General features: G+C 34.5%; 2 protein-coding genes across 2 annotated transcripts; both read left to right on the top strand.

Annotated features, from left to right (window-relative positions):
* Positions 1-331: 331 nt before the first annotated feature.
* LOC113500923 (retinal dehydrogenase 1-like) lies at positions 332-4,846 on the top strand. Its single transcript, XM_026881873.1, has 11 exons — positions 332-521; positions 1,503-1,607; positions 1,947-2,214; positions 2,818-2,934; positions 3,055-3,242; positions 3,360-3,462; positions 3,551-3,735; positions 3,866-4,030; positions 4,174-4,331; positions 4,413-4,487; positions 4,732-4,846. The coding sequence occupies exons 1-11, from the start codon at positions 495-497 to the stop codon at positions 4,799-4,801; spliced, it is 1,461 nt and encodes a 486-aa protein (XP_026737674.1). The 5' UTR covers positions 332-494; the 3' UTR covers positions 4,802-4,846.
* Positions 4,847-11,120: 6,274 nt separating this feature from the next.
* LOC113500921 (retinal dehydrogenase 1-like) lies at positions 11,121-17,021 on the top strand. Its single transcript, XM_026881871.1, has 11 exons — positions 11,121-11,217; positions 13,778-13,882; positions 14,270-14,537; positions 14,859-14,975; positions 15,051-15,238; positions 15,380-15,482; positions 15,673-15,857; positions 16,022-16,186; positions 16,326-16,483; positions 16,703-16,777; positions 16,896-17,021. Exons 1-11 carry the CDS (start codon positions 11,191-11,193, stop codon positions 16,963-16,965), a joined length of 1,461 nt encoding a protein of 486 aa, XP_026737672.1. The 5' UTR covers positions 11,121-11,190; the 3' UTR covers positions 16,966-17,021.
* Positions 17,022-17,808: the final 787 nt, after the last annotated feature.

Below are 17,808 nucleotides of genomic sequence, written 5' to 3'. Positions count from 1 at the left end.
TAATGATGATTCAGCAAAATTATGATAGCATAAATTGTAAATTATCTCACATGGTTCCCTACCTTATATGTATCATATTATAAGTTTCACGTATTACATACACCTACTTTAATAGTAAAATAAAGAGTCCTGTATAATTTTTGCTGTATATTTCATGTTTATAATATTTATTTTAATATGTGTTAAATACACCGTTTAAATGACGCATTCCCGGATAATGATACGACCCTTATAATTTTAGCAAAATATAGACAATTGCGACTACTAATGCCGCCATTAAGTAAAAAGAAAGAGTCTTAGACAGAAATAAACTTAAATGCATTGATGCGAACAGTAATGAATGCAAACCCAAATAGTGTTGATGTTGTCATTTCACTGTCCCCATATGAGATAAGTGGACAATCTGTCCTGACGTCATATCATGTAATACATATAGAACGGTCCCAGTGTTGGGGGCATTATTGTCTGTCTAACTAGCGCTCCGAACAGTCGCCATGGCACCACAAATTAAATACACCAAGGTAAGAACATTTTAGTTTTTACATTCATATTTTTCGACAACTTTTTGACCCTAATATTTAAATCAATATATATAGACAATATAGTTCGTACTTAAATGTAGCTGAAAATATAAATAACATTGTGATTGTGCTTAAATTAATATTTTTTTTTAATTTGATGAATTAATTAATTATTGTTTTATTAAGTGTCAAAATTTAGTTTTGATATCCACACTTTCTTTTCTTGATTTAATGTCTCTAACTGAATTGATTTATTCTCAAATGTTAATTAAGTTCGAAACCTTAAATTCGTTAATTAAGAAAATATTATTTGAAGAGAAATTATTTTTTTGATAATACATATTTTCTTTCGTTGAAGTGTTATCCAAACATGTGAAACGCATTAATTTACCTATTATACGTAGTCAACTTATTAAATTTAAATTCTTTGTTTTATCTTTACTTAATATACATTTATTTAAAAAAAAAAGCATTTTATTTACCTATTGCATATGAATGTAGCTTTTATTTTATAAGTCGTAAAATCTTTGTACCATCATAAATATAACTAATTTCTCCACTAACACCCTTTCAATCATATAAATTTCTTAATGAAAATTTAACAAGCATTTTTAAATATTACCTTGTATCTGTATCAATAGTGTAAACCTCAATAAAATTTACTAGATTGATTCTTTCCATGATTTAAATTAGTATTTCATACCGTTACTATTTTGCGCTTTCTAGCGTACGATATGGTAATGTATAAGATGTTCCGTATTTATATTTATTTTCAAAAGAGTAACTCATGGAGTTTCTACTCGGTTCTTTTCTAGAAGTTTGACATTTTCAATATTATAACGTTATGAAAGCGCCAAGAAAACGGCTTCTTAAAATAAAAACTTTTGATTTTGATTTATAAGTAACAAAAATGTATATCTCTTTAAATTGGACTCTGCCCAAAATGAATTGACGCCTGATTAAAAATCCTCATGTTTCTAGTTGTTCATCGACAATGAGTGGGTGGACTCCGTGAGCGGTAAAACCTTCGACACTTACACCCCTCACACTGGAGAGGTCATAGCGTCTGTCGCTGAAGGAGACAAGGTAACAAGATACCTACACCCTTACAAGACCACGACCTAGACACCTTTTTATATAATGGACCAAAAAATTACAGAAGGTCGTTTATGGCTTATACTGTTGGGTGTGTGAAGATCTTTAAAAAATATAAATCAATCCAGAGCGTGAAACAAAAAATCTAAAGACCGAAGCCGTCTTTAAGTTCGCAGTTTCCTTATATATTGATTACCAATTTCACTAAAGAACGTTACTGAATAAAAACCTTGTAGAATTTAAACTTCCAGACTATTAATAAAAACGTAAACAAACAATTAATCTGACGACTTGGAAATTGACAAAATAATTTCATAAACTCGTTTATAGGCTGACGTGGACCTTGCAGTAGCGGCTGCACGACGTGCTTTCCACCGCAACTCAGAATGGCGCCTAATGGATGCCTCCCAACGCGGTGAACTCCTGCGCAAGTTTGCGGACCTCGTGGAGAGAGACATTCAATACATTACCGAGTTAGAGTCTTACAACAACGGCATGACGATGAGCATGGCCCCGAAGGCCATGCAAGGAAGTATTAACTACATTAGGTACTTCGCGAGTCTAGCTGATAAAATTCAAGGCACCACAATTCCTTCTGGTAAGTTTACTTCCTCGCCTTTTTCAAATATCTTTCATTCGATTACCTAAAAATCGGGCTTAATTAACAACACAAGATACCACATAGTGTTAAGCGAGTAGCCATGAGGCTAATTCAGATTTTAGTCCACTTATCAATTGAAGCCGGCCCACGGCCCCCAATTGTTGCGAGAATCTATTTGTTCAAACCTATTCTAATAAACACTTTATACCAACCGACCCCAGTTTTATTTTATTAACTTGGGATAAGTTGCAAATAGGTGTACTAAATTTAGATATTAACAATATTTTACAAGGGATCAATGATCCATTCCAAAAAAAGAAATGTCATCCCATATTGACTTTGATTACTAAATGACAATTTTGAATAGGGAGTATTTTATTTTTAACTTAAAATAAAGAATTAAAGTCTACCTTTCTTCACAAAAGCTGTTAAGTTCAATGCATTAAAGTTATATTTAAAAATTATTAGTTTCCGTTTAAACACTTTCCATATTTCATTCTGCTTAGAAAATTAATATTCAGAGTTATTTCATTTCTTAGTGGTTATAAACGCAATTTGTTTTCTGGTTTTGCTACATCCAACATATTTTCTTTTGCACAGACGGTGAAGTATTTTCCTACACATTAAAACAACCTGTAGGCGTATGTGGACTTATTTTGCCATGGAACGGACCAGTACCAATGTACGTCAACAAAGTCTGCACAGCACTTGCCGCAGGTAAGTGTTAACGTTTAACTACTGAAGTAATACAAATTACTTCAGTTATATCAGGTTAAATTGATCGTAAAAATCTTTTCTAGGCCAAAAGATTTCAATATTATATGTATAATGTTCTAGGTTGTACAATGGTGGTAAAGCCAGCGGAACAGACTCCACTAACTGCTTTGTATCTGACGGCGTTGCTGGCAGAAGCCGGTGTCCCCAAGGGAGTAGTGAACGTTATCAATGGCTACGGTGAAACCGCTGGAGTCGCTCTCACTCACCACCCTCAAGTTGCGAAGATATCGTTCACTGGATCTCTTGAAGTAAGTGTTAAGTCACAGCTTTCTGTTGAGAGGAATTGGTAATAATCAATTTATATATATCTTTTCGGCACTTGTAAAACATTCGATTTATTCACACTGACGTATTATTTTTTTAAGGTCGGCAAATTAATTCAACAAGCTGCTGGAACCAACAACCTTAAACGTGTCACTCTTGAGCTGGGAGGCAAGAGCCCGCTCGTCATCATGGACGATGCTGACTGTAAGTTCAAAGAGTTTGATACTTTTCCATCGATTCTTATGGTCATTTTGACAATATTATTTAATCTAAACATCATTTAATGTTCCAGTGTCGATTGCGGTCCCATACGCTGCAATGGGTGTATTCTCGAACCAAGGTCAAATGTGTATAGCAGCGTCTCGTTTGTTCGTCCATTCCAAGATTTACGACAAATTTGTTGAAGCGGCAATTAAGTTTGCTAAATCTATCAAGATGGGTAACCCGGCCGACCCCACGACACAACACGGACCGCAGGTACGTGATACGAGCAATAATTGCCAAGACTAATAAGACAAGAGTTCAAAAGATGTACTTAAATGAAAACTAACTCAATGAAAATAAAATTGTCCGGTTCATCAAATAACATTTATTGATTTGCTTGTAGATCGACGAGTTGATGATGAAGAAGGTTTTGAACTATATTGAAACTGGTAAAAAAGAAGGAGCGAAGCTGGTCCTTGGAGGCAAACGAGTTGGAACCAAAGGCTTTTACATCGAACCCGCCATCTTTACTGATGTCACAGATGACATGACCATCGCTAAAGAAGAGGTATTATTCCTTATTCATCAGTTCTGTTTCAATATTACAAATTATTTTTTTATGTTTAAAGCATTGTTGTGTGCGTACATGACCCCATGCGTCAATGATCTTCTCCACATCTAGGGTGTTTCTATAGTCCTTATTTCTTTCAGATCTTCGGCCCAGTACAGAGCATTCTGAAGTTTGACACATTAGAGGAAGTGATTGACCGAGCAAACGAAACTAACTACGGTCTCGCCTCCGGAATCTTCACTTCAGACATCAACAATGCTTTGCAGTTCAGCAAGCATGTTGAATCTGGCGTTTGCTGGTAAATAAATAAAAATAAACGAATTTCATATTTGGTGATGGCTACAGCGAGATTCTTAATAAATCTTGTTTTTGTTTTTAGGGTCAATACGTACCTTCACTTCTGTGGACAGAATCCGTTTGGAGGTTTCAAGGAGTCGGGAATTGGACGCGAAAGGTAATTACATTCATTTCCTTTATAATAAGTATCTTGGAGAGAGTCGAAAGTAAATTAATACATACTTACTTCGGTAAACCAACCTCATTAGTTATCGACAAGCAAAATTTGTAAGGCAGCGAATATCTAGCTTTGATAGAAAACTTAAAATTATGAAAACTAATTAATGTGATCGTTTTGATTTTAGACGAAATAGTAGAGAGCATTTTATACAAAGCTTTTATCATTTTTATCCTTGTTTCAGTGGCTCGAACTGCGTTGACCCGTATTTGGAAGTTAAGACGGTGACCATCGCCCAGCCAAAGAAGTTTTGATTTGTTATGATTCGTTGCAACTGAATAAATGTTGGTAACCATTAACTTCTCGTTTTATTCCATGCAAACCATGAGACCTTTATATTATAATTCAAAAGTACTGGTTGGTCGAGGACCTCCTCTTTGGGGTCCAATCCTGGTTCAGGTCATAGGTTATATATACATAATAAATATATAAAAAGTCAGTTACTGGCTTTTTGTTTGCAAATGCTGGCAGAGTTCGGTGTCTTAAAATAATTATGTTATTTTGTTGATCACATATTTGTTAAATCAAATTTCGCCACTCCCGTTAAGTTTATTTGAGACGATTCCAAAGCAAAACGAATCATAAATGACAAAAAATATTTAAGCAAAATTAAATAGTCTGTTTAGGTGCTCTTCAATAATAGTGGACTGTATTTGATATTAATTTGTATATTGGTATATAGATATGGTAACAATAAAAAAGAACTGACACAAAAATGGTAAATGAAATAATGAAAGGCGGAATGCACTCGCTCGCGAGTTGAACAAGGTCTGGTCGCAATGGCGTCGGCGCGCAGCGTTCCGTCCCGCGCGCCCCGCTCCCCCCGCTTTGGTTATGGCTGCGTTCGCGCGTGAACATAGTCAAAACAGATTTCTCTTACATACAAATATTTATGCGAATACATATTGTGGTAATAATTATAAAACATGCAAAGGTTAGTAATTTCTTAAAGGCTTATCACTATTTTGAAATCTTGGGTGACTCCAGAAAAATCAAGCTTTCAGTGTCTCTCGCCAAAAATAGGATTGCATTGATTCCACGATTAAAAAAAAACAAATAATTCACTTAAGAATACTTGGTTAAATTAAGTTACGGACCTAAACCAGTGGTAGATGTCTTTGTATAGGTATATCTCGATCTTTCAAAAGCATTTGACATGTTGCCTGTGCCATTCTTACTGGAAAATTAGATAACCTTGGATTGGAGGTATCACAAACAACCTTGATCTCATATTCGACAACCTTATGCACAAAGGCAAAGATTAAAAAAGGAAATCTAATGAGAGACGAGGTCCTCATTGACTATGGCGTTCCACAAGGGAGTATACTGGGACCTACACTCTGTCAACTTTATAATCTGCTGTCATAATTATTCTGCCTACACAGAAAATGGATGAAATATATATCCACAATATGTCCTTAGCGCAACCCACACTCCAGGTAAACGATCTTCGGGTTGCTCAAATGCGTAGTGTCAGACTCTTATTGATTAATCTGAACCGCCGTGCTTCGTCTCCAATATTTCCCATATTGGCCGGTTAGTAGCGATGCTTTGCAATTCATCACGTATATAGTGGAACTAGCTGTTGCCCGCGACTTCGTCCCCGTGGGTAGAAGATGTAAGTTAAGATTTATACCTGCCCTGTTTTTTTCACATTTTCCATTGTATCTTCGCTCCTATTAGTCGCAGTGTGATAGTTTATACCCTAAAGCCTTCCTCGATGAATGGTCTATTCAACACAAAAAGAATTTTTCAATTTGGACCAGTGATTTCTGAGATAAGCGCGTTCAAACAAACAAACAAACTCTTCAGCTTTATATATTAGTATAGATATGAATACACACCTACGCGCTACACAAACTTTAAGATTAAAAAAATTGTGGGCGTGTTCACATGACCTAGAATGACTGAAATGCGCTCGCTATGTACTGATTTATCTGGTTAATTTTAGGATTCCATATAGCGCAGGTTACCATCAAAACCCTAAAACGAAAACCTCCTTACATCATCGTCTCCTTTCAACGTTAATAAAAGTAAGATATTCACGGTTCATGTTCCTCAATTACGTCAAATAAAATTATGATTGAACATCTTAGAAAAAAATGTAAGTGAAGCAAAGATAGAAATAGAAAGAAAATGTAAAATATCTATTTAATTTAAGTGCATGTACGGAGCCCTAGGTACAAAATTCCCACGCGCACTTGACCAGATTTAATCAAAACTTAGGTATTATTTGTTTTGATTACTTAAAATCTGCAAATCATACTCAGTATACCTACCGTCAATTATTACCGTTATATCATGTCATAATGTTGTGCAATATTTATAAAAATCTATGTTTTTGTGAATTTTTGTTATGCTCTAGGACGAAAATGTAGTAGAATAAAATAATAACATGAGACAAAAGTATATTTATTATAACGAGCAACAAAGAGACGAACAACGCAATAGTTGAATTAATCTTTTTTTAATTTTTTTAGGAAGTGGTATAAAAAGTTTAGTACCAATTTTGTAGAGTCGGTTTTTGTGTTAATTCGAAAATCATCTGCACAAAACAATTGAAAATAGTTTTCTATAGCTTTTTTATCTAGCCTACTACGGCCTCCTCAACACCTTCCACGATTCTCTATTCTGGATCTTTTCTATAGTAGGTACATTAAGTAATTGCATTTTTAACCATAAAATAAAAATAATAATCAGAATTGCATACCTACCTTGGTATGTTGCTTTTTTTTTTAAATATCACCAAAACAAACCTTATGAAGAAAGTCAAATTTTAACCTTTAAAAAAAAACAAAATAATATTAGACAGTTTTGTCGCGAAGTAACTTTGTGATATCGAGTTGTTTATTAAGCGACATGAAGTTGATTAATTTTATCAGTCTTTTATCAGTTTTTTCTTTTCTTTTTGTATACGAATGATGACACAGCATAATTTGAATAGTATAAATCGTACATTATGTTGCATGGCTCCGTACATTTTTTTCCTTTTTCATCGAATGTTGACAAATGTTTTCAAATGGAATTGACATTAAAAAAGGCTCTACGTTATTTCGATATTGATATACCATTATCCATTACCAGTTTGTACGTTGTTTGTGTCTCTTTCACGCAAAAATCACTGAACGGATTTAGACGAAACCTTGTACACAGATAGGTTTTACCCAGCATAAGCGGGCGGTTCCGCGGGCAACTACAAGTCTAGAAATCAAACGGAAGTTAGATGAAGTAAAATATGGTGAAACGAAAATAGGTCAAATGTGTGCGAAAAATTAAATTCGTAACTCAAGTATATATTTTTGAGTGCACCACGTAGCTATGACTCTAAGCAAAATGTAGGGTATGTATAGTTTTTTCATTTTAATATTTAGATTTTTCCATGGATGTATGTAGATAACAGCATAGTGTACAACTATATGACTAATGTTTTCTTGAGAGGTAATTTTGTAAATGTATTATTTTATAAACTCAATATCATTAAACATTGATGATAAAATCTTAATCTGAGGCCACTATCTAAGCCCGATCGCCAAAATTGCACGTATTTATAGCATCCCCTTATCAGGTTAATTTTAAGGTTCCGCACAGCAAAGGTCCCTGTCGAAACTCTACAACCAAACCTGTGGATCATTTCTCTTGGTCTAGTGGCCTCAGCCAGCATTGACAGTCACTGGCAGCAGTATACTCGGCACTCGGCGTCGTCTGCTTCACTGTATCTGCTTAACAATACTAATAGGAAAATAGTAATCAACTTATGCTTTTCGACTCGAAATATACGTATGACTCGTAATTTCGACTCGTATCGATATAGCGATAGACTTGAAACAGAGGTCCATCCACGACTACCGGATCTTTCAGTGCTCATTTTACTTTTAGTTATAGACATGGTAGCACTACTTTGCTTGTCGCAGTGCCCGCGACTTCATCCGCGCCAAAAAGTGTCTTGGGCAACATTTTTTGACAAATCAATTTTGATCCTAGAAGTAGATTAGTGTGCACAAAAGCACCAAGAGAGATAAACAATAATCTAGAATGCAAAAAAAACTTTTCGGCTTCGGTATTCAAGCAAGAGGAACTCATAGCTAAGCTGCAACTACACATGTCATTAGATAGGTGCCTGACTGTCTTGTTATTTAATAACGAGTCCCTTGTATTATATCAGACGACGTTACCGGATAACGAGTTTTTATTCATATATTTCTGGAGAAACTATTAAGTGTGGGTCGGATACGCAGGCGCTCCTTGTAAAACACTGGGATTATGGTATGGACGCACCAGAAACAGATATGCAGATTTTCTTATATGTATGTATAAATTACATAATGTTGATGATAATAAATCATATTATACATTATCTAAGTTCTTATCACACGATATGGGGTACATTTAAAAGATAGGTAAATAGACTTTGGATCAGTTACATAAACCTAATGCTTTCAAAATTGATATTTGAAAAGATACAATTTTAATGCCTTTTGGGGGTATAAATGATAAGGGTATAGAAATAATAGAAGTTCATTATAACTGTGAAAGAAAATATAGTTACCGAGTTTTAAAGAAAAGTATTTTGTTAAAGTTTTGCTTTTTTTCTACCATACAAAACAAAATTATTGACATTAATTATAGGTGCATTGCAGCATTGTTAGCAAATCTGGATTCCAGAAGTTCAGATACTTATCTCTTAATTACTTAATATGCGTAAAACGCTGCAAAGAGGATTACATTTGCAAGTAAACACAAAAGATCAAATTTCTTAATTTTTTTATACTGATCAGGACAAGCATTCGTGGATCTCACAAACGTTTTTCCTATGCGGGATCGAACCCACAACACGTCGCGTATTGTAGATTTGGCGTGGTAACCACAACCAATAAGCCATCTGTGAAGTCACTACTATTCAAAACACCAGTAAAATTAACAACGAAGTTCACTGACCACGAGCGAATTTTCTTATTTCTTCTCCAATTACATCGTATCATGACAATATTTCATTTTTTGCAAAATAAAATCCTTTCAACCTTTTTAGTTTAAATAATCACAGCAGATGAACATGTTTTAATGATTTTGTATTTTGCTCAAAATAATTATTTCCACTAATCTTTCTATAATATAAACCAGTATGGAAAGAGAAAGGCATGCATTTTGGACATCCTTACCAAATGACCTATGGTCACAATGTCTGACCTGAAAATATTACGTAAGGGTTAAATTTTGTCGTGGAGCCGACATATTATCCGATTGTTACAAATTTTCTTATCCATCATGTTCAACTACACAGCGGAATACCACTTCTGGGCATAGCAATTGAGCTATGTTGGGATTGAATTCATAACTTCCTCCAAAAACCAAATTTCCATGCCACCCTTAGCTCAACACCCAAAGACAATTTTACCTTCCCATATAAAATATCTTTGGGATAAAAAATAGTATATCAAGTCCAAAAAATTTGCCCAAAAATCAAAAACTAGACTTTCTTCAAGATTTAGTTTTTAATTTCCATGTTATCAAACGGCATTAAAATACAAGGTTCGATAAGACATTTTAATACTTTTTAAGTTGATTAACGGTTCAAATGAGGGTACTGTTTTGACTGAAGATATAAAGAAGACTGCAGAAGTTCACATGCTGAGGCCGACCCTTTCGCCACAACTCGCTTATGTAACGTGTCATGATATCAATTATGCACCATTTCGTCTCGAAAATTGATAACAAATAAAATGACGTGACGATAACACTGTCGATGTAAATAAAAATATCACTCTGATTAAATAAGTTGGAATGTTTGTTTGTATTATCGATATTATTAAAATTCGAACAGTTAATAGAAATTAGAATTACGAGGAAAGTGAAAGTTTTGACTCTGCGTTTTCAACGGTAAAGTCGATTGTTACAAAAACTGCCGTCATCTAGCTAATAATTTATGTTAATTTAAACAATAGATAAGCCAGGAGTTCTATGAAAATTCGCGAAAAAATAAAACAGTTATCTTCTCGTAAGTAATTACTAAGTGGTAAAATGACACGAGACTTAGATAGGTGGTTACTTAATAAATATGTATATATTCAGTACTATAAAAGAGTAGAATAACAAGATGCTAGATAGTGACAGAGAATAATGAAAAGAGGCAACGAAAGTCCTTGAACCTGTGTTAAGACTGTTTTGACACATAATAATGTGTAAAAAGAGATTTTGTTCAATAGTACTTTAATATTGTGGTGACAATGTCCGATCATTTTGATTTTCTACACTTAACTAAACTTGTATTGAACTTTGCGTAGCATAATACCTTGGTTCTACAAAATACTTAAAATTATTTAAAAATAATGATCTTCAGAAATATCACTGAGTCTGATATTGTATGACCAATACCTTCTAGAATAGATCTAAATCAAGCCTCCATATAGAAAAAAGTAAATCTAAGCTCTTATAACGCAGTATAAACAAAGCTCTCCCTTTGAAATAATTCCAAATATAATCCGAAAACATTCATAAGGACTTGTAAAGTGAGTTTTATTCCCGAATGACATAACATGTAGTATACAATAGCTATCTCAACTGATATGACATCACGTAGGTATATATAACGCGTATCCGTAGAGCAAGTATTCTCAGTTGGGTGAACACAGCGCAGTGTTTAGTGATCATGGCTCCGCAAATCAAATATACTAAGGTATTTTTTAAGCTTGTTTTTTAGTTGCCTTTATTATAAAAAAAATATTTTTTTTTTGTTATCTCTAATTTGTTAATTTAAGAATTGAATAGTTGGAGTTTTTTTGTGTGAAAAATTGAATTAGGTAAAGCTTTTTTGAAGGATAAGTATTATTTTAATTATTGTTCAGTTAGTTATTATCAAGTTTATTTTTTTGAAGTTTGCTTCGATCTCGATATCAAAATATTGTCGATAATTACAATTATCTAGTATATATTAAAGTAGTAGAAAATAAGTTTTCGATTCTTATTACTAATACTAATAATTCCAAAGTAAACCTTAGTTAATAAGAATCTAACTTATTTCTGATGATGATACAAGTAAGATAATATTTAATAAAACAAGACAATAGGCAATTATTACATTGACAGCTCGGATGATAAAACCATAAAATAAATGCCATTTTGTACTCTCATCACACCATGTTTGTAATAACGTTCAAATGATCCTTAGCAACAAGAGTTTGTTAAAAACACATCATATTTCTGAAGTAGTAAGGTCCTTTTTCGTAGTTACCTGGCATCACAGCCATTCGTATCATATCAGTATCAACTGATTATGGCACATTGTTGTGTATTCAAACAAGACTCAGCCGCGCCTAATATTTGTCGATGTCTCGACAGTGTTTTGTTTCGACCACTTAAAATTCCGTAAACGCTCTTCGAATGGAATAAAAGTAAAAAGCGACTGAACCGCTTACATGTTAAACTTGTTTCTGGCTGACTGGCTCTGAGTGCCCAGCAACATATCAAAAACGGTTGTAAAGGGAGACGCCGCTATACGCCAGGTAGAGTGCTATCACGCTTATGCAACAACAAAAGCATTACCTTCATATTTGGCAGTAGGCCCCATGAATTCCATAGGCGTAGGACTGGCATAGCATCTAAAAACAACAATTTATGGTAATGCATGCAAAGTCATTGAACGAATATATTTAGAACTAGCTGTGGCCCACCCGATACAAATGAACCCACGGGAACATAAAATCGTGATTAAAACTATCCTATGTGTTCATCCTGGTTATAAATTATCTGTGCACAAAGTTTCGTCTAAATATCTACGTTCAGTGGTTTTTGCGTGGATGAAGAACAAACATCCATAAACAAATATATACAAACTTTATAATATTAGAAGGATCTCTGACTATGACACCCACAAAAGCATGAAAGTATTTGGAAGCAAGATATAAAAAAACCGCGATTATTTTTTACACTAGGTAAAGAAGTTCATTATTATTGAGTACTAGCTGTTGCCCGCGACTTCGTCCCCGTGGGTAGGAGATGTAAGTTATGATTTATACCTGCCCTGTTTTTTTCACATTTTCCATTATTGTATCTTCGCTCCTATTAGTCGCAGCGTGATGGTTTATAGCCTAAAGCCTTCCTCGATGAATGGTCTATTCAACAAAAAAATATTTTTTCAATTTGGACCAGTAGTTCCTGAGATTAGCGCGTTCAAACAAACAAACAAAGAAACAAACAAACTCTTTAGCTTTATAATAATATAATAAAAAAAAAAAAAAAAAAATATAATATTAGTAGGTATAGATAGGTAGTAGGTTTTAAAAGAACAAATAATAGGTGGGTTATTAAGCTAAATTGCAGAAGATAAACTAAATATATACAAAACAATCGTTATCACCAAAACAAAAACATAACGGTGGGCTTGTATCTGTTGAATAATTTAAATTTGCTGGACTGTTGTGATAACTCCAACAGCTCGTAATTAATAAATTTATTAATGAGATGGAACCAACTGTGTATTCGACTTGCAATTAAGGATATATTTACTAAAGAATAAGCAACAATTTTCCTGTTTTTATTACCAAACAATTTGTATGATTTAAGTCGTTTTAGAAACAATGAACTGTTTGTTTAAATAGCATAGTAATAACCATTTTTTTCTATGAAACCAAAGATTATATATCTATGCTGCTTTTTATAAACTTTATAAATGTATTTATTATAAAGAAAAAATATTTTTTTTTACTGATATTAAATTTTTTAACTGTCTTGAAAAAATAGATACACATTTCGTCCGGTATTTTTTCTGGTCTTTGTTCTACATATGTACATCTACATTTAAGAGTACAAATGATTATAACCTCCTATTATAATTTTAATGGTAACATGTTTGGGATGATAGAAATGTGCAAATCATGCTGGCTCGAGTGGCTCGGCGCTCCTGTGAATACCTACCGCTGTTTTAGTCAAGTCATGCTAGATTTGAATTTAGGTATTACATAATATTGCGCAATACTCATTCGGATGTTATTTTTAGTACAAAGCTCGCGTGTGTGGATCTCTTGAGTGTGAATCTTTCATTATTCCCATTATTCCTTACACTTTTCAATTCATCAATTTAACTGAATCGCTATTATAATATATCTTAATTTGGTCTCTTGTAACAGCATAATCTCGAGGTATACCCGGTGCGCATACGCTAGAAAAATGAGATACCAAATATTTAAGTCAGATTTTTCGGCATTGCTTCTAATTTTGCTTTTTTTTCATGTTTCCAGTTGTTCATCGACAATGAGTGGGTGGACTCCGTGAGCGGTAAAACCTTCGACACTTACACCCCTCACACTGGAGAGGTCATAGCGTCCGTCGCTGAAGGAGACAAGGTAGGAAAATTGTACTTTAACACCCATGATAGATCATCTTTAATAAAGTTACAAACACTGGGAGGTAGTAATTGACTGTCACTCGACAGTCGGATTTCCATATCCCTTCTTCCCACCAACAATTTTCACTCCAGACGAAACAAACTAAGAACTCTCTTGATTAAGTCATCAACCGTCATTTTAATTCGCTTTTATTTATTTTGAATGTGGGATCTCCACTCAAGTATATTTGCAGACATTCGGTTAACTCTCGCACATAATTCACCTGAAAAAATATATATAAATAGCTCATTCCGTTCGGAAGCAATGATGCCGCTGACAGACAGACAAACCTATAACACTCCTCTTTATAACACCCCTCTATTCATCATTTCTTGTTATGCTCAGGCTGACGTAGACCTAGCAGTGAAGGCCGCTCGTCGTGCATTCCACCGCAACTCAGAATGGCGCTTACTGGACGCGTCTCGACGTGGGGAAATCCTTCACAAGTTCTCAGAGCTCGTGCAAAGAGACTCCAAGTACATCACGGAGTTGGAATCCTATAACAACGGCATGACGATGAACATGTGCCCACTTATCATCGACAATGGTATCAAATACATTAAATACTACGCCAGCTTAGCTGACAAAATTCAAGGATCCACTATTCCTGCTGGTAAGTTAAGGGTTTTGTTTTTCAATATAAAATGAGACAAAAAATCAACTTGACATTCAATACACATTTGAACGAGCGTCCTAACTTAGTAGCGTCTATTTAGCAATACTTCCTTTTTATACAATTGGACAATCACTAGAGTTGTTAGAAGTATTCCACAAATGACAATAGACTGGTCGACCTATCTAGCCCACCGGACGGTCCGTTGTATTCATATCCGACAATACCAGTCATCCAAAAGCATTGTCAGCAGAATCCCCGCATGCAATCACAATGAACCATATTTATTATGTCTAATTCAATATATTTTTAATGTTACAGATGGTGAAGTATTCTCCTACACACTTAAGCAACCTGTGGGCGTATGTGGACTTATTTTACCATGGAATGCACCAGTTTTGATGTATATTAACAAAGTCTGCACAGCACTTGCTGCAGGTCTGTATTATTATTTTGAATTGGTTTTAATAAACCTTATTACATTGTATCAATTTATTTATATCATATTTCCAGGGTGCACAATGGTGGTTAAACCAGCGGAACAGACTCCACTGACTGCGTTGTATCTGACGGCGTTGCTGGCCGAAGCTGGTGTCCCAAAGGGTGTAGTGAACGTTATCAATGGCTACGGCGAGACCGCTGGAGTCGCTCTCACACACCACCCGCTAGTCGCCAAGATATCATTCACTGGATCACTTGAAGTAAGCGTTTAGTTTTGTCTAACAATAACGATATTCCCAAATTGAATTTGAGTAAGTAAGTATTTAATAAAGGCTACAGTTGAAGCACATAAATTCTTAAAAAAAAACACTTTAATCAATGAATGTGATAAATGCTTGCAGGTCGGCAAATTGATTCAGCAAGCTGCTGGAACTAACAACCTCAAACGTGTCACTCTTGAGTTAGGAGGCAAAAGTCCTCTTGTCATCATGGACGACGCCGACCGTAAGCCAAACTTTATTTTACTTTAAATCAATAAGTCGATTCAGCCTATCAAGATCCTCTGCTTCACGTAGGCCTCCCCCAAGTTGCGCCACAATACCGGTTCTCCTCCGTCGGCATTCAGTGCGAAATATATTTTTTTAGTTTCATAAGTTTTGAACATCAATTTTTTATGTAAACTGTTTATTTTTAGTGGCAATAGCTGTCCCCGCAGCTGCAATGGGTGTATTCGGGAACCAGGGCCAAATGTGTATAGCAGCTTCTCGTTTATATGTTCACTCGAAGATATATGACAAGTTTGTTGAGGCAGCTGTTCAGTTCGCGAAGGCCATCAAAACTGGTGATCCGGCGGACCCCAACACTCAACATGGACCACAAGTAAATACTTTTTTCATATTATGCAGCAAAAAACATCCAGAGCTCTAAACATTTTTAATGTGCCAAAAAATCAATCAGGTTTTCATACCATGCCTTAAAAATATTAAAATCTATAGGTAGTACTGATGAGATCGTGTGCATTTATAATTCCTTTTTTTTTCTAGATCGACGAGTTGATGATGAAAAAGGTACTGAACTACATTGAAACCGGGAAAAAAGAAGGAGCTAAGCTGGTGACTGGAGGCAAGCGTTTAGGAACCAAAGGCTTTTACATCGAACCCGCTGTCTTCTCTGACGTCACAGATGACATGACTATCGCTAAGGAAGAGGTGCGTTTTAATACAATCTGTCTCATATAACACTCTATTAGCTTTAAATTAATAAATACAAAAAACTGTTTTTCTCTAAAAATATTTGTAGGTACTAAAGATATACAAGCATTTTTAAAACACATATATTCATTTTCAGATCTTCGGCCCAGTACAGAGCATTCTGAAGTTCGACACATTAGAGGAAGTGATTGACCGAGCAAACGAAACTAACTACGGTCTCGCCTCCGGAATCTTCACTTCCAACATCAACAATGCTCTGCAGTTCAGCAAGCATGTTGAATCTGGCGTTGTTTGGTAAATAACCCTTATGATTATTTTTAATTTCAATAATTGTATTTGACTGTACACTATCAGTCAGGCCACTATCATTGATTTGGGTTCCATAAAAATGCTATCTTTATGTCTGAGCGTTTCTTCAGCATTTTAGTGCAATAATCGTACTATCCCGATAAATTCTCTGATTTTTCTTTCATGAATACAAAATAATAATTCATAACATTTATTTGTTTCTAGGGTCAACACATATTTGGTGCTGGGTGGTCAGTGTCCATTTGGAGGATTCAAAGAGTCAGGACTTGGCCGTGAATCGTAAGTACATACAATAAATTTATGGATGAACGATGATGTTTCCTCACTGGGCTTTAAGAATTCTAGCAAAGTTTTTAACATAAGGGACCATATAAATAATATTTTATTATTGTTTCAGTGGCATCAACTGCGTCGACGCGTATTTGGAAACAAAAACTGTTACTATCGCCCAACCAAAGAAATTTTAATTTTATTGAATGATACAAAAGAATAACAAAAATAAAGAACTGATACGGAATATCTATTTTGTTTTTTTATTTCTTCTGATTTCGAAATAAGATACACAGGTACATGGGCCCAAGAGTGATGCCTTATAGAACTCTATTATAGTAAGTTAAATTAAGACTTTGTGTTGTCTTTCTTTAAATTTTGTACAAAGTACAGGACAATGCCAAGATCTGGCTAAACTTTCCCCTTACGAAAATCTTAATAAAGTATAGATAAGTCTATTTCAAATAAACACTTTTGAATTTAATAATTCGTCGTTTGTATTTACTGTTAAAATTATAGTCGTTCAACATTGTAAAATAAAGGGCCTCTGTAACGTTATATTTTTTGACACCAACATTTCAACGTTATTCTCAATGTTTTGTCGATGACTGATGTTGTTGGAGAAATAATGAAAACACTATTTAAAACATTTTTTCAGGAGATGTTCTACAGCCTTAAACTATGTCTCATTTACATTATAGCATGTTAGGTGGATGATAAGCTAACTTTAAGGGAAGAAATCCAATCTTCTTTAAAGGCGTACCCAGGACACAGATCTAGCATACAGAGATTCTTAAGAATTTTAATGTAGAATGCAAAAAGGGGCATTTAGTGGCTTGGACTGTTAATGTACCGCGAGTGTACTAAACGACTATAAACGCTCAAGTCTAAATTGCTTCAAAGCAGGTGGATCAAGAATATTGTATATTTTATTAAACATACGATGCTCATAAACGGAATTTAATAGGAGAAATAATAAATTATTGTATCTAGATCTTTGTAATCTCAATATCTATAAAATCACTTATTTCCAAAATTAA

Source organism: Trichoplusia ni, chromosome 14, assembly GCF_003590095.1.
Source record: "Trichoplusia ni isolate ovarian cell line Hi5 chromosome 14, tn1, whole genome shotgun sequence".
Lineage (NCBI taxonomy): Eukaryota > Metazoa > Arthropoda > Insecta > Lepidoptera > Noctuidae > Trichoplusia > Trichoplusia ni.
The sequence above is the reverse complement of the archived record's forward strand: the minus strand, read 5'-3'. Positions and strand labels throughout refer to the sequence as shown.